The sequence below is a fragment of the Dendrobates tinctorius genome, unplaced genomic scaffold (assembly GCF_039654945.1).
Source record: "Dendrobates tinctorius isolate UK_male_01 unplaced genomic scaffold, ASM3965494v1 ptg000021l, whole genome shotgun sequence".
Classification (NCBI taxonomy): Eukaryota; Metazoa; Chordata; class Amphibia; order Anura; family Dendrobatidae; genus Dendrobates; species Dendrobates tinctorius.
In genome coordinates, this window is record NW_027361689.1 from 25676784 (window position 1) to 25697387 (window position 20604).

Below are 20604 nucleotides of genomic sequence, written 5' to 3' on the forward strand. Positions count from 1 at the left end.
TGCTTTTTGGGGTCTGTCTCTACCAGTTTTGCCCATTTGAGGTGACATTGTTGCCCATTCTTCTTTGCACACTGTCTCTCGCTCAGTGAGATTGGATGGAGACATCGATCAGCAATTTTCAAGTCTTTCAACGGATTCTCAATGAGATTTAAGTCAGGACTGTGATGGGGCCATTGATACACATGAATATGCTTTGATCTAAACTTTGTAGCTCTGGCAGTATGTTTAAGGCTGTTGTTCTGCTGGAAGATGAACGCAGGCTGCGGTGTCAAGTCTTTTGCAGTCTCGAATAGCTTTTCCTCCCTGTACTTAGCGCCATTCATCCTCCCATGAACTCTGACCAGCTTCGCTATGCCTGTGGAAGAAAGGCCTCCCCATAGCATGATGTTGACACCACCATGTGTGATGTCAGGGATGGTGTTTTTTCAGGATGATGTGCAGTGTTACTTTTCCAGCACACACAGCGTTTTGCATTTATTCCCCAAAAAATTAATTTGGGCTCATCTTTTTCCACGTTCCTTCATCTCCTCATAGCTTTTTGAAAATTTCAAACGGGACTTCGTATGGCTTTCTTCTTGCCACTCTTCCATAAACAGCAGATTTGTGGTGTACACAATTAATAGTTGTCCTGTGGACAAATTCTCCCATCTGATCCAAGGCTCTCTACAGCTCCTCCAGAATGACCATGGGCCTCTTGGCTGCTTCTCTAATTAGAGCTCTCCTTGATTGGGATGTCAGTTTAGGTGGACGTCCATGTCTTGGTAGGTTTGCAGTTGTACCATACTCCTTCCATTTTTGGATGATCAATTGAACAGCACTACTGAGATGTTCAGAGATTGGGCTATTTTTGATTACCTAACCCTGTTTTACTCTTCTCCACAACTTTATCCCTGACCTGTCTGGTGTGTGCCTTGGTTTTCCTGATGCAGTTTGATCCCTAATGTTCTCAAACAAATCTCTGAGCTCTACACAGAACAGCTGTAGTTATACTGAAAATAAATTACACAAGTGGACTCAATTTACTAATTATGTGACTTATGGAGGCAACTGGTCACTCAGTATTTTATTTAGAGGTATCTGACTAGATGGGGAACATCAATTTTCAGATTTATATTTTTTAAACTATTTAGAATACCATGCATAATTTTCTTCACCCTTAACGTGCTACTTTATGTTGATATATCACAGAAAATCCCAATAAGATGCATTTAAATTTGTGGGTGTACCGTGTAAAAATGCGGGAAAAGTTAACGGGGTATGAATACTTTAAGGCTGTGTGTGCATATATATTATATACACAAATATACAGATATATTACACACACCAATGAAATGGAATTTGGGATTTATCTAAGCAGTACTTGAGATTGCTCAGATACTGTTGATATCCAGATGGTAGTGCCAGGTTATCTTCCACTCAAGAGTCCCATAGGATCTGCAAGGTTTGCACTATAGACAACCCCTGAAGGGGAATCCAGGGCCCACCAGAGAGTCCTCCAGTTCTTTGGCGGGCCAGTCCAACGCTGCCTCTCGGCCACTCTAACCTGTGGTTGGGTACTAGGTTGCTGAAGTAGAGCAACTTTGGAATGAAAAATGTGCAAAGTAAATGAAGCCGGAGTGAGCCAGATGTATTGGAAGAAGGATTGGATGGAAACTTAATATAATGTGATGGGATGTCACTAGGATACACCATCTATTTCCTATTAGTTGTGGTCCAGACTCTAACTCTCACATATACTGGGAAAGGGGCTGCGGAATGGGGATTAGATGGACCACGATGCCCAGGCTTCCTAACGTGCAAGAAAAACTTATATAAGTACAAATCAAAACAAAAGCAATGCGCCAAATTTGTTCTAAGGATTGTTTGGTGAGCCCATCTATCAATAAAAAAGCCATCAGGTCCTAGCCATAAGCCATCACTTTAGAACATGGAAAAATCCCTGTAACTTATTGGTGGTTTAAAGCAGATATGGATTTTACTAGATACCATCTAAATGACCATAAAACCATGGGCGATGCCGGCCTCCTGAAGAAGGCAAAAATACATTCTGTGATTTTGTAGATTTGATCCCTTCAGGCATCAGTATTTCTTCCGCTACCTGTTAATGGTTTATGAGCTGTGACTTTGGTGCTGGGAGTACACAAAACAGCTTCATTATAGCCATCGGCCGTATCTGCTAGTTCAGTAACAATCTTTCCGTGACTGGTTCCAAAAAGATGGAATGTCCTTCACCCAATGTCATGGAATATGCACGGTTTGTCTGAATGACTGAGATGTCCAAAAAGATCTTTTAAGTGGCTATGGCTGCACAGGAGCAAAGCAGATAAACAGGGCTGTGGAGTCTGAGTCGTGGAGTCAGAGCCCATTGTGGTGGAGTCGGTGTCATGGAAATTGAGGAGTCGGAGTCAGAGGTTTGGCTTACCGACTTCTCAGCCCTGTTAAACGACCATTCATTTACCAGCCGTTGAGCCATCAGCCTGCTTCTGTCTAATGTGTATATTCACCTTTAGGCTCTATGTTCACAATACTATTACCAGATTCATTTATAAACAGGTCCCGTTGATTTTAAATGGGGCCATTAAGGAGGACCTGTCTCATTCCATAAATATTTACTTTACAAATGTCTTTATTCTCCCGAATCGTGTTTTTCCTTTTGTTCCTGCACCTTCCCGTTCCTAAGATACTGCCCCTTCGGGTGCGGTCCTTAAGAAGACGCCCACAGAGAAGAGTTCAGGACCAAGCCCACTTGACTAACACTGGTTATGAAAAGAGGACCCTATCTCAGGAACAGAGAGGCGCAGGAACGAAAGAAAGACAACACCGGATTCAGGAGAACAGTGGCATTTACACCAGGTGCAAAAAAAATTATAACAAGTGTAGAATTCCCTTTACTTTAATGTGGGGTTTTCAAAATTGCAGAGTAAAAAAAGCTAGAAACACAAAAAAAAAATGTAATAATAAAACTAAATATGCTGATGTGAGCTGAGAACCTGGGCCATGAGTGAAATGAAGACTGATAGCAGTGATTGTCATCTGAGTATAATGGTGAGTAATAAAGCGCACCCTTTGTGTTCTCCTTCAATATTGGGACAAATTTACTAATCCAGTCCAATATTTAGACAGTCTAAAATGTGCTGAATTTATCACAAGGAATTCTAAAATCTGCAGTTCTAGCACTTGGGTCTCCCTGTACGTCATTTCTTGTTTGTCTACTTTTTGCCACCTAATTTTCAGTGGCCGGTGTAACACTTTAGGCCAAATACACACTCAAGTCAACAGTAAAAATGTCGAAAGCCCATGATAAACTGGGCTGAAACTTGATGCAGCAGCGTGTGACAAAACGCACCAACCATTTGGTGCACTGTCTGCGGAAGTGCTGGCCACACTGGCAGAGGTGCTCCGTGGTCTGTATGCCGGACCAGCCAGCAGTCCGGATATGTCACTGCTTTACCCAAATCCCAATTAACAAGGGAACTAACAACAACCGGACGTCAATTTCTCCAGGGTTATCTGCACTCAGAATACAAAATAAGATGCAGTTACATTAAGCCTAACACGAAGAACCTTACTTGCGACCAGTGTGCCGGGTAAGCCTTATGATCAGCTTGCGAGCTTCATCTAAACTGGACTGTGTTTCCTTCACAAACGAAATGGGTTTCTGCAGTCCGTGCTTCTCCAGGATCTCAGACACGCTGTCAATACAAGCAGCATTACATGATCACTAATAGACATTGGCAGCCATCAATTTATGAAAGTCACAATCAATTAACAGGTTACTTCACAAAGTATTCTAATATGTTTGCAATGCTACATGAAATCATTGACGCCAGAAATTATAATATACACTCACTGGCCACTTTATTAGGTACACCATGCTAGTAAGGGGTTGGACCCCCTTTTGCCTTCAGAACTGCCTCAATTCTTCGTGGCAGAGATTCAACAAGGTGCTGGAAGCATTCCTCAGAGATTTTGGACCATATTGACATGATGGCATCACACAGTTGGCGCAGATTTGTCGGCTGCACATCCCTGATGCGAATCTCCCGTTCCACCACATCCCAAAGATGCTCTATTGGATTGAGATCTGGTGACTGAGGAGGCCATTTGAGTACAGTAAACTCATTGTCATGTTCAAGAAACCAATCTGAGATGATTCGAGCTTTATGACATGGCGCATTATCCTGCTGAAAGTAGCCATCAGATGTTGGGTACATTGTGGTCATAAAGAGATGGACATGGTCAGCAACAATACTCAGGTAGGCTGTGGCGTTGCAACGATGCTCAATTGGTACCAAGGGGCCCAAAGAGTGCCCAGAAAAAATTCCCCACACCATGACACCACCACCACCAGCCTGAACCGTTGATACAACGCAGGATGGATCCATGCTTTCATGTTGTTTACGCCAAATTCTGACCCTACCATCCGAATGTCGCAGCAGAAATCGAGACTCATCAGACCAGGCAACGTTTTTCCAATCTTCTACTGTCCAATTTCGATGAGCTTGTGCAAATTGTAGCCTCAGTTTCCTGTTCTTAGCTGAGAGGAGTGGTACCCAGTGTGGTCTTCTGCTGCTGTAGCCCATCTGCCTCAAAGTTCGACGCACTGTGCGTTCAGAGATGCTCTTCTGCCTACCTTGGTTGTAACGGGTGGCAATTTGAGTCACTGTTGCCTTTCTATCAGCTCGAACCAGTCTGCCCATTCTCCTCTGACCTCTGGCATCAACATGGCATTTCCGGCCACAGAACTGCCGCCCCCTGGTTTTTTTTTCTTTTTCGGACCATTCTCTGTAAACCCTAGAGATGGTTGTGCGTGAAAATCCCAGTAGATCAGCAGTTTCTGAAATTCTCAGACCAGCCCTTCTGGCACCAACAATCATGCCACGTTCAAAGGCACTCAAATCACCTTTCTTCCCCATACTGATGCTCGGTTTGAACTGCAGGAGATTGTCTTGACCATGTCTACATGCCTAAATGCACTGAGTTGCCGCCATGTGATTGGCTGATTAGAAATTAAGTCTTAACACACAGTTGGACAGGTGTACCTAATAAAGTGGCCAGTGAGTGTATATATATATATATATATATATATATATATATATATATATATATACACATACATACATACATATATATATATATATATATATATATATATATATATACACATACACACACACACACACATACACACTTAAAACCCATAAACAAAATTAGAAAAAATATGCTTAAAGTCTAAAAGCAGACTAAAAGCCCAATATACTTAAAGCCTATAAAAAAGACAGAAAAAAGCAACTAAAAAAATAACCTATATGCTTAAAACCTATATAAAAAAAGAGAAAAAAAAAAACAGTCCACTCAACATACATCTTTTGTGTTTTAAAGAGGTAGGCCTACTTGAACTTTTTTATGACATTCACTGGATATATCGAGGACACACGGTAGAGGGTCTATGAACAAACCCACCTTTTGGTACAACGGGGGTCCTTCAAACCCCTTTACCAGAAGTTGGAGGAACAACCCTTCCCCCAAACCAGTCCGGTTTCAGCACCTGCGGTCAAGTCCTCAGTGTTTGACTGACGTTCTACTCTTTCCGAGACATTCCAGTACTGCTGTGAATTTTGAGTATACGCGAGATGTTTCCTCTGGATGTCAATTCCTGAGCATACGCAGAGAATAGGCTGTAGGGATGCTCAAGAGATGTTGAGCACATGCGCGAAAATTGCAGGAGTGCTGCAACGACTTGAATAGCAGGGAAGGAGTTCAATCATTCCCGGAGGGGGAGCAATTACAAATACCAAGTCCATACCACAATGGGAAGGCAACACCCGGCTGGACTAATCCTTGGTCATTTGCATTTGGCAAATGCGAACATAAAAGTTGTTTCAGTATACAAATAAAGGTTGGGCTTGGACAACAACAGAATGCAAAAATATGGCTCTAGAGTGTAATGGGGGCAGTTTGGAGGACCATCAAGGATCCCTTTTAGTGATGAGCGAACGTGCTGGGATAAGGTGTTATCTGAGCATGCTCGTGTGCTATGTTCGAGTCCCCTCAGTGGCATGTCTCACCGCTGTTAGCTGCAACTTAAGCAGGGATTACCTAACAAACAGGAAATCCCTGGTTGTGTTGCTGCTGTCTAACAGCCACAAGACATGCAGCCACGGTGATTCAAATACATTACTTGAGCACACCGAAGTCACTCTGGTAACACATGAGCATGCTCAGATAACACCTTAACCCAGCACATTCACTCATCACTAATCCCTTTAAAAAGTTTTTAGCCGGGGAGTGGTCTGAAGGCTGCCTGAGAGGACGCATCTTTCTGCTCTCCTGATCTCCCTGTCCTCTCATCCGGAGATAAACCTGCCATCCTGACTGTAATCTCTCACTGGAGCTAAGGAATCAGTGCAGCTTCATATTACTATGGCTACTACAGAGAAGAAACAAAACAAACATTTGCCCAGATTCTGTCCGCTATCAATAGCTGTGAAGCCATGTTGGTAACTAAAGTGGACGACCTTCAGCAGGACTTGTATCCTTAATGGAAAACTGGTTGAAGGATCGGTTGGGTGCAGAAGTCTTCTCACCATTTTTTACCATTGAGAGAGTAGAGTTCCCACACAACCAGGCCCTCCCGGTATCCCTTGTAGGCCATTACTGGCCCAACTATTGCATTATCATGATAGACATTCCATATTCAGGGCTATCCTCCTTAAGAGTGAGGTGCTATACAACAATCTGGTTTCCTTTCTACCCAGATTTCTCAGCTGCTGTAATAAAACAATATACTCAATTTGCTGAAGTCCGGCCCAACCTGCGGGAGAAAGGGTATAAATACTTTATGTTATTGTCATGGGGCGACCGGCCCTGCGCGACGCGACCCGACGATCGGTTGGTCACAAAACCAACAAAGACAAACAAGGGGACACCGGGGACACAATTACAACGGTGGGCCCTGCAAATAGGGAACGGGAAAATGGACACCTCCTGCACTCTCCTAAGGAAGTGCCCTGAACTCTCATGCTCCCTATATAGGTTCTTTCAACCTGCCGCCGACCAGGATACCTCAGTCCCTCACTTGCCCTGCATCTATCCCTTACTAGGGAACTGGCAAGTGCGGACACTGGTCCCACCGCTATACTAATAAAACACAAAGGAAAATAATAGACAGGGAAAAACAAACACCACTTAGCTTCCTCTGCAGTCATGCACTGGACCGCAGAGTAAGGCACCCGAACACAGCTTCCAGCAGGAAAACCACTGCTCAAGATCTGCTGCAAACACCACTGCTCAAGATAGCTTGGCTTCCAAATGACCTGTATTACCAACAGAGCTGTAGCACCATATAAAGGGAGGTGGGAGGGGCACCCTCCTGCATAGATAATACAATGCAGTAACACCAGTCACTGGGGGAAAAACCCACCAGCAGACTCACTAAAGTTGTAGAAACACCAGTGGCCACTGGGGGGAAAAGCCCACCAGCAGACTCACTAAACTTGTAGTAACACCAGCGGCCATGGGGGGCAAAAAACCCCGAGGGCCAGAAAGGAAAAAGGTTTATATATGAGAAGCCCACACTGACACAGGTCCAAAAACGGATCGTAACAGTTAGTCCCTGAGAAGCAAGAGTCATGGATGGGAAACCTACCAATTTCTTCACATCTCCTGCCAATGCGCTGATGTGGGTTGAAGCTGCTCCTCGCACTCAACGCGAGAATGATGAAGGTAAAAAGCTCCCACCATTCCAGCTTCTTTACTGATGGCTGTGTGGAGGTTATAAAGAGCTCCAGTGGGTGCACACATCAGGGTTATCTAACCAAATCCTTATAGCTTTAACCTTTATCTACCTTTACTCTAGAGTCATGGATTTGGGACTTTTAATTTATATTTGCTCTCAGGTTTGGCAGAAAGACTGTAGCTCTTCAATTATCGGACTTATGGCATTGGAAGTAGCCGAAAAACAGGTGTTTTCTTATTATCCAACTGCACATAAGTCCTCTTCCACAATAGATCTGGCCTAAATAAATCTTGCCAAAACAGACAAGGTAATTTTCTGGATTTGTTTTCTCATTGTGACTCTCATAGTTGTGGTCTACCTGTGATGTCAATTACAGGCCTCTCTCATCTTCCTAAGTGGGAGAACTTGCACAATTGGTGGCTGACTAAATACTTTTTTTCCCCCACTGTATGCATCCTGCCTGGCTCGATTCCTTGGCAGTCTCTGAGGAAATTCATACTGCACATGTTCACTTCTGGGCTCACAATACTGATCACCCAAACTCAGTCACATGGGATGACTATAAGGCAACTATTAGAAGGGAGACGCGTTCTTAGAGATAGGGAGATGTCTCTGACTATTGAGGACCAGAGCAGAGCAGGCATAGATTTGTGTTCCCCAGCCCTCGGGTAAGCAACCATGGGCCCAGGCAAGGAAAGAATTACTTATTTTGGCCAAGAAGCAGATTCAAAAGCAACTGTTGACAGAGGAGGATGCTATTTTTGAGGTCAAGGATAAAAATGATAAAAAGATATTGGCTTACTTGACTCATGCACAGCAGCCTCCTGCATCCACTCTGTGTATTAAGAATCCAATTGGGTTACTGCATAATGACCCACATGTGATTAATGAGATTTTTTGGATATTTGTCCACTTCCAAATGAGACCATGACTCCCAGGTGGCAGACTCCTTTCTATCAGGTCTCCCTTTGGTGCTTGTCCCATAAGTAATCAGAGGCACTAGATGCCCCGATTAGTGAAGAGGAGATAGAAGATGATAATAAAGCACTACTTTCTGGGAAAACTCCTGGAACCGATGGTTTGTAGGGGATTGGTACAAGACTAACTGTAATTTGGTTGAACATCATTTGTTTGAGCTCTATGAGACAATTATTAAGTGTGGAGAGCTCCTTGACTATGAGGGAGGCGCTGGTAGTGGTCTTCCTGAAGCCAGGGAAGGACCCCAATGTCTTCAGATTCTTATCGCCCTATTTTGTTACTTACCACAGAGCTTAAAATTCTAGCTAAAATGCTCACTTTGAGATTGAGTTAGTTTCGGTCATCATTATTACATCCTGACCAAACTGGATTCCATCCAGGTAAAGCGAGAGACATTAACACGCAACAGTGATTCTTAGACATGGCCACTACACGTGATGATCCAGCTCCCGGGGTTTTGTTATGTCCCTGGATGTATGTAAAGCCTTTGACTCTGTCGAATGGCAATATTTGCATTCAAAGGGCCATACAGGGGCAATTGGGCCACCGATCCCCTTATCCTATTCATCTGTGTGATTAGAGTTCGAATTTGGATCGGCAAATACTTTGCGTGGCGTTTTTCGTGTGTTTATGGTTTTAACGTTCAATAATAAAGCATATTTTTAGGATTAGTGTTTTGTTAATGAGAAATATTTGCATTCACTACTTTTGCACCCGAAGTTTGGTTCCGATTTTCGTACTTGGGTTTAACTACGATACGACTCTTCAAGAGTAAAAAATTCTGTACGGCAGCTCTCTCTGTGGTCGGGAAGGACGTGGTGTCCGTGTTCGCCTCCATCACAGGACGTTGCCTTCGGAATATAAGACGCACAGACTTTTTAACAAGCTTTTTTTTTGTGAAAAAATGCATCATAGTCTGAAGAAAACGGTACTATACATTTCTCTAAAGTCAGACATTGACCTGGCTTCAATGGACATTAATGATTCTTATGGATTCTAATGGTTCCATATGTTAAAAGAGTGGAAAATAAAGACTTTCAAAATTATAGTTTTCAGTCGACAGAGTCATTACTGAAGATGCAACTGGACATTCCCCAACAATCCACGCTGTTGTACCCCTTGGCATGTTCAATTTCTGACAGCTGATTCTTTTTAGGGCTCAAAGGAGCCATTGGCCGAGCGCTCCTGTGTTCTCTATTTATGGGGGACTCAGCTGATACCTATAATGAGTATGAGGGTCTTTACACAAAAGAAACAAAGGAAGATCTAGCAGAAGATACAGCAAGAATAATAGCAGCCATGTATTTAAGTGCCGTCTTTGCGGAAGATCTTCCAATGTCACCTGGGCACCTGGGACACAAAGCAACTTCTTCAAGGTCAGGAGGAGACGACGGGAGGATACAGATGAGAATCTCCAGCAAGTCTCCAAGTGTCATTGTTATTCAGACGGGCGTTTAACCACCGAGCTAATCCATCCATCTGCTGTAACTAGATAATGAAGCTGTACATTTAATAAAGTGACTTCATTCCCACCACCTGCACTTACCACAAGGAAAGCTGCCAGAAGACCAGCAAAATAAAGTTATGAATAAAAACAGATTATAAAGTAAATGATCGTGTAAGAGAAATCCACCGGAAGGAAGAAAACCATCATGTACAATACAGAGGGAGAGGATTGTGAGGCCCAGAGACATCGCTCCTTCCCCTAACCTAATGAGAGTATCACTGATCCTTGGCTAACTTTACTTTGTCAGTGCAGGAATCACTTAGACCCTTGTAAGTCGCAACTGTGAGGGTCCAACAAAAAAAAAATCCCAAAATTCAGCATTTCAAGTCATTTATGCATCATGAGACATCACAAGATTGAGGATATCAGTCTTGTTTGGGCGACATGAATATGGGCACAGCCTACAAGTAAGCGTCCACTGTGGATGGAGGTGATCACACACTTAACAGATGGATGGATATAGGGGCTGCCGGGTGTAGGTCATTTGGCTGAGCAGACAAATATCTCCGACGGGAAGGGGAAAGAGGAAAGGATATTAAAAAAGGTTCTAGAATGAAGTGAGCCCGGAAAGAAAATTAGTTAGGAGGCAAAAGAACAGACGGGGAACAGTGGGCTTTGGAAGGTCGAGCAGGCATGGAGAGGGTGGGAGAAAATGGGCACTGAGGGGGGAGAATACAGACAAAGGGGGGGCGAGAACAGGCGCCGAGAGAAGGGGGCCGAAAACAGGCGCCGAGAGAAGGGGGCCGAGAACAGGCGCCGAGAGAAGGGGGCCGAAAACAGGCGCCGAGAGAAGGGGGCCGAAAACAGGCGCCGAGAGAAGGGGGCCGAAAACAGGCGCCGAGAGAAGGGGGCCGAAAACAGGCGCCGAGAGAAGGGGGCCGAAAACAGGCGCCGAGAGAAGGGGGCCGAAAACAGGCGCCGAGAGAAGGGGGCCGAAAACAGGCGCCGAGAGAAGGGGGCCGAAAACAGGCGCCGAGAGAAGGGGGCCGAAAACAGGCGCCGAGAGAAGGGGGCCGAAAACAGGCGCCGAGAGAAGGGGGCCGAAAACAGGCGCCGAGAGAAGGGGGCCGAAAACAGGCGCCGAGAGAAGGGGGCCGAAAACAGGCGCCGAGAGAAGGGGGCCGAAAACAGGCGCCGAGAGAAGGGGGCCGAAAACAGGCGCCGAGAGAAGGGGGCCGAAAACAGGCGCCGAGAGAAGGGGGCCGAAAACAGGCGCCGAGAGAAGGGGGCCGAAAACAGGCGCCGAGAGAAGGGGGCCGAAAACAGGCGCCGAGAGAAGGGGGCCGAAAACAGGCGCCGAGAGAAGGGGGCCGAAAACAGGCGCCGAGAGAAGGGGGCCGAAAACAGGCGCCGAGAGAAGGGGGCCGAAAACAGGCGCCGAGAGAAGGGGGCCGAAAACAGGCGCCGAGAGAAGGGGGCCGAAAACAGGCGCCGAGAGAAGGGGGCCGAAAACAGGCGCCGAGAGAAGGGGGCCGAAAACAGGCGCCGAGAGAAGGGGGCCGAAAACAGGCGCCGAGAGAAGGGGGCCGAAAACAGGCGCCGAGAGAAGGGGGCCGAAAACAGGCGCCGAGAGAAGGGGGCCGAAAACAGGCGCCGAGAGAAGGGGGCCGAAAACAGGCGCCGAGAGAAGGGGGCCGAAAACAGGCGCCGAGAGAAGGGGGCCGAAAACAGGCGCCGAGAGAAGGGGGCCGAAAACAGGCGCCGAGAGAAGGGGGCCGAAAACAGGCGCCGAGAGAAGGGGGCCGAAAACAGGCGCCGAGAGAAGGGGGCCGAAAACAGGCGCCGAGAGAAGGGGGCCGAAAACAGGCGCCGAGAGAAGGGGGCCGAAAACAGGCGCCGAGAGAAGGGGGCCGAAAACAGGCGCCGAGAGAAGGGGGCCGAAAACAGGCGCCGAGAGAAGGGGGCCGAAAACAGGCGCCGAGAGAAGGGGGCCGAAAACAGGCGCCGAGAGAAGGGGGCCGAAAACAGGCGCCGAGAGAAGGGGGCCGAAAACAGGCGCCGAGAGAAGGGGCGAGAGCAGGCAGAAGACAGGAGAACGAACACAAGAGGTGAGAACAGACAACAGGGAAGGAACTTAAAAATAAAAGGAGGAAAAGAAATTAGAAAGCGGAAAATCTGAGAAAGGAGAGACAATGACATGGAAAAAAAAGGTTAGGGAGCAAGAAAACGTATCTGTTGGTTGGTATCTGTGAAAAAAGTTAGCAAGTTAAGTAGAAAGAAAAGGAATGAAGAGAAGTAAGGAAGATTAGACATGAAGGAATGAGAAGTAAGGAAGGGTAAGTATTCCTCCCTGGAGAAAGAACACCAAAATGATCGAGCATGCTGTAAAATCACTGCCAGCAACCAGATACAGAAACCACGACAGATCACACGTCCAACTAACCATCCGTTGCATCTGACTGGAGACTTGTACGATTTTGTTCAGGAGACTATTCTGCTCTCGCAGGCATTTTTGGGTGCAGGTTCTAATCATAGGAGTCCTATGGGATTGTGATTTGGTTCTATGCAGAAGAGCCCAAACTCATTTTCACACTTAGGTGGAGAATATTTAATAAAAAATCTTGAAATGTATGTGGGAATGAAGGAGATGAAGAGGAATCACTTAAACACTAGGTGGTTTTGTCATTCAGGAGTCATGGAAGAGCAAAGCGTGAATTCCTGGGGAAGCTTGTAATAGTGGATATGTTACTTGTCCAGCCATCCCAAACAGATATATACTAAGAAATAAGAAGAACTTTTAACAATTTGACAGTACACTGGAAAATATTTTGATGTCATCTGACAAGGACGAGGTCTGCTTCACATCGCGAGCCGAGATTTTGATGTAAAAAGGCAGAATGAAGGATGAGTAGACGTCCCGGCCCTGCTCATACCGCTATCAGACATCTATTAGTATCAGACATCCGGCTTCCTCGAGCCTTGCCACAAACTTTAATGAAAAAGATGATATTTAGGATTTGATTCATTTTCTTGCGGGTAGAGTTTATCACTGAATCTATAACAAATATTTTTTGCAAATAGTAAGTCAGCAGCGTCAATGAACAAGGCTGTTATGCCCAATACAGTGTCATTTACAGCTTTGCTTAAAAGACATTTTTCAAACTTCTGAATTTTTTTTATTTAATTCAAAAAGAAAAATTAGAAAAAAGAAGGCTGAACCACATTCTGCTGCAAGGAATCTGTGCTGCAGGGGAAGGAGGAAGCAGGAAATGAGACAGGAGGTCTGCTTCCCCCTCTGGCAGCTCACTGTGCCTCACTTTCTGCTGCAAAGGTTTTATGCTAATGGTTGGGCTGGAACTGGACAGATCAGTCTCCTTCTCCCTCTGGCAGCTGTCAAAGTGGTTGCTTCTAATTCCTCCTATATTAGGAATCTTCTCAGCTACACCGTCATGCTATTGTGAACAATCTGCTCCTTTTCTGACAAGCAGCGCAGAAAGCTATTTCTCTTGGGTCCTCCGGAGTGCACAGAGAATCTTTTGGCCGATAGGCATCTCTCCTGATTCCCCCATACACAGGAACGCTCCTCTCTGCTAAACGCTCCTGTGTATTCTGCGAGAGAGCAGCTGCCAGAATTCTTTGCTCTCCGGCATTGCTCCCCTCTCAGTGTTTTGGCTGCAGTGGCGACGTCCAGGGGTGGATTAAGGGTAGCCAGGGCCCGGGGCAGTTCAGACTCTGTGGGCCCCCCTCGTCACGTGACGGGGGTCACGAATCGTAGAGCCACACTCTAGAGAATAATGGAGCCTCCAGCACCGACTTCCACCCGCAGAGCCCCACTCCACATAGAGAATAATGGAGCCTCCAGCACCGACCTCCACCCGCAGAGCCACACTCTACATAAAGAATAATGGGGCCTCCAGCACCGACCTCCACCCGCAGAGCCGCACTCCACAGAGAATAATGGAGCCTCCAGCACCGACCTCCACCCGCAGAGCCACACTCCACATAGAGAATAATGGAGCCTCCGACACCGACCTCCATCCACAGAGCCACACTCCACATAGAGAATAATGGAGCCTCCAGCACCGACCTCCACCCGCAGAGCCGCACTCCACATAGAGAATAATGGGGCCGCCAGCACCGACCTCCACCCGCAGAGCCGCACTCCACATAGAGAATAATGGGGCCTCCAGCACCGACCTCCACCCGCAGAGCCGCACTCCACATAGAGAATAATGGGGCCGCCAGCACCGACCTCCACCCGCAGAGCCGCACTCCACATAGAGAATAATGGGGCCTACAGCACCGACCTCCACCCGCAGAGCCACACTCCACATAGAGAATAATGGAGCCTCCAGCACTGACCTCCACCCGCAGAGCCGCACTCCACATAGAGAATAATGGAGCCTCCAGCACTGACCTCCACCCACAGAGCCGCACTCCACATAGAGAATAATGGAGCCTCCGGCACCGACCTCCACCCGCAGAGCCGCACTCCACATAGAGAATAATGGAGCCTCCAGCACTGACCTCCACCCGCAGAGCCACACTCCACATAGAGAATAATGGAGCCTCCAGCACCGACCTCCACCCGCAGAGCCGCATTCCACATAGAGAATAATGGAGCCTCCAGTACTGACCTCCACCCGCAGAGCCGCACTCCACATAGAGAATGGAGCCTCCAGCACCGACCTCCATCCACAGAGCCGCACTCCACATAGAGAATAATGGAGCCTCCAGCACCTACCTCGACCCGCAGAGCCACACTCCACATAGAGAATAATGGAGCCTCCAGCACCGACCTCCATCCACAGAGCCACACTCCACATAGAGAATAATGGAGCCTCCAGCACTGACCTCCACCCGCAGAGCCGCACTCCACATAGAGAATAATGGAGCCTCCAGCACCGACCTCCACCCGCAGAGCCACACTCCACATAGAGAATAATGGAGCCTCCAGCACCGACCTCCATCCACAGAGCCGCACTCCACATAGAGAATAATGGAGCCTCCAGCACCGACCTCCACCCGCAGAGCCGCATTCCACATAGAGAATAATGGAGCCTCCAGCACTGACCTCCACCCGCAGAGCCGCACTCCACATAGAGAATAATGGAGCCTCCAGCACCGACCTCCACCACAGAGCCGCACTCCACATAGAGAATAATGGAGCCTCCGGCACCGACCTCCACCTGCAGAGCCGCACTCCACATAGAGAATAATGGAGCCTCCGGCACCGACCTCCACCCACAGAGCCACACTCCACATAGAGAATAATGGAGCCTCCAGCACCGACCTCCACCCGCAGAGCCACACTCCACATAGAGAATAATGGAGCCTCCGGCACCGACCTCCACCCACAGAGCCGCACTCCACATAAAGAATAATGGGGCCTCCAGCACCGACCTCCACCCGCAGAGCCGCACTCCACATAGAGAATAATGGAGCCTCCAGCACCGACCTCCACCCGCAGAGCCGCACTCCACATAGAGAATAATGGAGCCTCCAGCACCGACCTCCACCCGCAGAGCCACACTCCACATAGAGAATAATGGAGCCTCCAGCACCGACCTCCACCCGCAGAGCCGCACTCCACATAGAGAATAATGGAGCCTCCAGCACCGACCTCCACCCGCAGAGCCGCACTCCACATAGAGAATAATGGAGCCTCCAGCACCGACCTCCACCCGCAGAGCCACACTCCACATAGAGAATAATGGAGCCTCCAGCACCGACCTCCACCCGCAGAGCCACACTCCACATAGAGAATAATGGAGCCTCCAGCACCGACCTCCACCCGCAGAGCCGCACTCCACATAGAGAATAATGGAGCCTCCAGCACCGACCTCCACCCGCAGAGCCGCACTCCACATAGAGAATAATGGAGCCTCCAGCACTGACCTCCACCTGCAGAGCCGCACTCCACATAGAGAATAATGGAGCCTCCAGCACCGACCTCCACCCGCAGAGCCCCACTCCACATAGAGAATAATGGAGCCTCCAGCACCGACCTCCACCCGCAGAGCCGCACTCCACATAGAGAATAATGGAGCCTCCAGCACCGACCTCCACCCGCAGAGCCGCACTCCACATAGAGAATAATGGAGCCTCTGGCACCGACTTCCACCCGCACTCCACATAGAGAATAATGGGGCCTCCAGCACCGACCTCCACCCGCAGAGCCGCACTCCCCATAGAGAATAATGGAGCCTCCAGCACCGACCTCCACCCGCAGAGCCGCACTCCACATAGAGAATAATGGAGCCTCCAGCACCGACCTCCACCCGCAGAGCCCCACTCCACATAGAGAATAATGGAGCCTCCAGCACTGACCTCCACCCGCAGAGCCGCATTCCACATAGAGAATAATGGAGCCTCCAGCACCGACCTCCACCTGCAGAGCCGCATTCCACATAGAGAATAATGGAGCCTCCAGCACTGACCTCCACCTGCAGAGCCGCACTCCACATAGAGAATAATGGAGCCTCCAGCACCGACCTCCACCCGCAGAGCCGCACTCCACATAGAGAATAATGGAGCCTCCAGCACTGACCTCCACCTGCAGAGCCGCACTCCACATAGAGAATAATGGAGCCTCCAGCACCGACCTCCACCCGCAGAGCCCCACTCCACATAGAGAATAATGGAGCCTCCAGCACCGACCTCCACCCGCAGAGCCGCACTCCACATAGAGAATAATGGAGCCTCCAGCACCGACCTCCACCCGCAGAGCCGCACTCCACATAGAGAATAATGGAGCCTCCAGCACCGACCTCCACCCGCAGAGCCACACTCCACATAGAGAATAATGGAGCCTCCAGCACCGACCTCCACCCGCAGAGCCACACTCCACATAGAGAATAATGGAGCCTCCAGCACCGACCTCCACCCGCAGAGCCACACTCCACATAGAGAATAATGGAGCCTCCAGCACCGACCTCCACCCGCAGAGCCACACTCCACATAGAGAATAATGGAGCCTCCAGCACCGACCTCCACCCGCAGAGCCGCACTCCACATAGAGAATAATGGAGCCTCCAGCACCGACCTCCACCCGCAGAGCCGCACTCCACATAGAGAATAATGGAGCCTCCAGCACTGACCTCCACCTGCAGAGCCGCACTCCACATAGAGAATAATGGAGCCTCCAGCACCGACCTCCACCCGCAGAGCCGCACTCCACATAGAGAATAATGGAGCCTCCAGCACCGACCTCCACCCGCAGAGCCGCACTCCACATAGAGAATAATGGAGCCTCTGGCACCGACTTCCACCCGCACTCCACATAGAGAATAATGGAGCCTCCAGCACCGACCTCCACCCGCAGAGCCGCACTCCACATAGAGAATAATGGAGCCTCCAGCACCGACCTCCACCCGCAGAGCCGCACTCCACATAGAGAATAATGGAGCCTCTGGCACCGACTTCCACCCGCACTCCACATAGAGAATAATGGGGCCTCCAGCACCGACCTCCACCCGCAGAGCCGCACTCCCCATAGAGAATAATGGAGCCTCCAGCACCGACCTCCACCCGCAGAGCCGCACTCCCCATAGAGAATAATGGAGCCTCCAGCACCGACCTCCACCCGCAGAGCCGCACTCCACATAGAGAATAATGGAGCCTCCAGCACCGACCTCCACCCGCACTCCACATAGAGAATAATGGAGCCTCCAGCACCGACCTCTACCCGCAGAGCCGCACTCCACATAGAGAATAATGGAGCCTCCAGCACCGACCTCCACCCGCAGAGCCGCACTCCACATAGAGAATAAAGGAGCCTCCGGCACCGACCTCCACCCGCACTCCACATAGAGAATAATGGAGCCTCCAGCACCGACCTCCACCCGCAGAGCCGCACTCCACATAGAGAATAATGGAGCCTCCAGCACCGACCTCCACCCGCAGAGCCGCACTCCACAGAGAATAATGGAGCCTCCAGCACCGACCTCCACCCGCAGAGCCGCACTCCACATAGAGAATAATGGAGCCTCCAGCACCGACCTCCACCCGCAGAGCCACACTCCATAGAGAATAATGGAGCCTCCAGCACCTACCTCCACTCGCAGAGCCGCACTCCACATAGAGAATAATGGAGCCTCCAGCACCTACCTCCACTCGCAGAGCCGCACTCCACATAGAGAATAATGGAGCCTCCAGCACCGACCTCCACCCGCAGAGCCGCACTCCACATAGAGAATAATGGGGCCTCCAGCACCGACCTCCACCCGCAGAGCCGCACTCCCCATAGAGAATAATGGAGCCTCCAGCACCGACCTCCACCCGCAGAGCCACACTCCACATAGAGAATAATGGAGCCTCCAGCACCGACCTCCACCCGCAGAGCCGCACTCCACATAGAGAATAATGGAGCCTCCAGATCCGACCTCCACCCGCAGAGCCGCACTCCACATAGAGAATAATGGGGCCTCCAGCACCGACCTCCACCCGCAGAGCCGCACTCCACATAGAGAATAATGGAGCCTCCAGATCCGACCTCCACCCGCAGAGCCACACTCCACATAGAGAATAATGGAGCCTCCAGCACGACCTCTACCCGCAGAGCCGCACTCCACATAGAGAATAATGGAGCCTCCAGCACCGACCTCCACCCGCAGAGCCGCACTCCACATAGAGAATAAAGGAGCCTCCGGCACCGACCTCCACCCGCACTCCACATAGAGAATAATGGAGCCTCCAGCACCGACCTCCACCCGCAGAGCCGCACTCCCCATAGAGAATAATGGAGCCTCCAGCACCGACCTCCACCCGCAGAGCCGCACTCCCCATAGAGAATAATGGAGCCTCCAGCACCGACCTCCACCCGCAGAGCCGCACTCCACATGGCTGCTCTCAGTGCTCTGTGCTGTGCGCACAGGACCTGTGATGAGGTCACAGGAGGGGAGGAGACAGGGGTCACATGATTGGGGGCCCTGACACCTTCCCTCCTGTGATCTCATCACAAGCCTTTGCACGCTACCAGCAGCATCAGAGTTCACGCTACTTGTAGATGCTGCTGGTAGCAGAGCACATAATGCCGCCCCCACGGTCACTCACTTTTAGGTGGGGAGAAGATGGAGTGCCATTGCAGCAGCCAGCAGGAATGTGGTGGGGGCCCCGGGGCTGAAGCCCCGCCTGCCCTGCCTATAATATGGCCCTGCGCGGTGGCGGATTATAATGGGGCAATTTACTGGCCTGGGCTGTGGGCCCCTTAACCCCACTGGGCCCGGGGCAACTGCCCAAATTGACCTCATTATAATCCGCCATTGGCGACGTCCCACTGCAGTCAATCACTGAGCTCCTAAACATAAGCAAAGCCGCTGAGGTGTGCAGTCGTGACATCACCCCTGCAGGCAACGCCAAAAACAGCAGCGGCGGGAATCAGGCACTGCTGCAGGGAAGGAAGAGCACTATCTGTCCATGTGACTGCTGTAAAGCATGTCTTAAAGCAGCAGCTCAGGATGGATGGCTGTCTCCAGGATCATGTACAGAAAAACGATTTAGAAAACCATCAGAAAATAAAAACAGAAATAAAGAAGTCAAGAAAGTAGCATATGTATTAGTGGGAAGAAAGTAAAGTTCACTTGTGGAAAATCCACTGCGAATTACAGCACCAAAAGAGTGTGGGGGATTTTAAAGGGAATCTATCACCAGGTTTATGCTGCTCCATTCAAGAGCAACATGATATAGGGGCAGAGACCTTGATTCCAGTAAGGCATTATTTACTTCATTGGAAGTAGTAGTTTTGATAAAAATCACTTATCTACTGCAGATCTGCCAGCTCTTTGAAAGCTGAAGTCCATATAACCCCACCCACACCATTGATTGGTAGCTCACTGTGAACAGTCTGCCAATCAGTGGTGGGGGCGGGGTTGTACTACCTGGAAGCATGTTATTCGCCCTGTAGTGATAATCTTATGCTGATAAAAGAGTGATTTTACCAAAACTAAAGCAAGCAGCCCAGTAAGTGACACAAACCTGGAATCCGGGTCTCTGTCTCTACATCATGTTGTTCTCAGGTTAAGCGTCAAAAATCTAGCAACAGATTCCCTTTAAGAAATTTCATGTACAATCTGCATAAATTATCTGCAGAAGAAAATGGCAGGAGTTGTGGGTTTGAGATTTGTCAATTCATGCTGCGGATTTTACCCTTCGGAAAGCCAATGTTGAAACCCATTTCATCTCTTCGCATAATCGACAGAGGATCTAAGAGGGAAGAGCTGGTGCGAGTTACCTGAGGATTTGCTCGAGCTGATCCACCTTGTCGTGTAGAGATTTAGTTACGTCTGTCTCCACGCTGGGAAGAAGAGGAGACACGGTGATCAGATATCTGCCTGTAATTTCCTGCAGTTATTAATATGGCATTACTGAGTGACACAAGCAATAAGCGTGGCTCCGCTCCGCACCCTGCTCCCTTATGTGTAAGAGAACGGCAGAGTTTGGA

At 49.2% G+C, this 20604-nt stretch overlaps 1 protein-coding gene across 3 annotated transcripts in view; it reads right to left on the reverse strand.

Moving 5' to 3' along the window:
- Positions 1 to 20604, reverse strand: part of NBAS (NBAS subunit of NRZ tethering complex) — an 816956-nt gene that overhangs the window by 539366 nt on the left and 256986 nt on the right. For all 3 annotated transcript variants that reach the window (XM_073568249.1, XM_073568248.1, XM_073568250.1), the window contains exons 27-28: positions 20395 to 20457; positions 3570 to 3692 (exon numbers count right to left, since the gene is read on the reverse strand). In XM_073568249.1, the coding sequence (XP_073424350.1) occupies positions 3570 to 3692; positions 20395 to 20457 (186 nt within the window). The remainder of the gene's footprint in view (positions 1 to 3569; positions 3693 to 20394; positions 20458 to 20604) is intronic.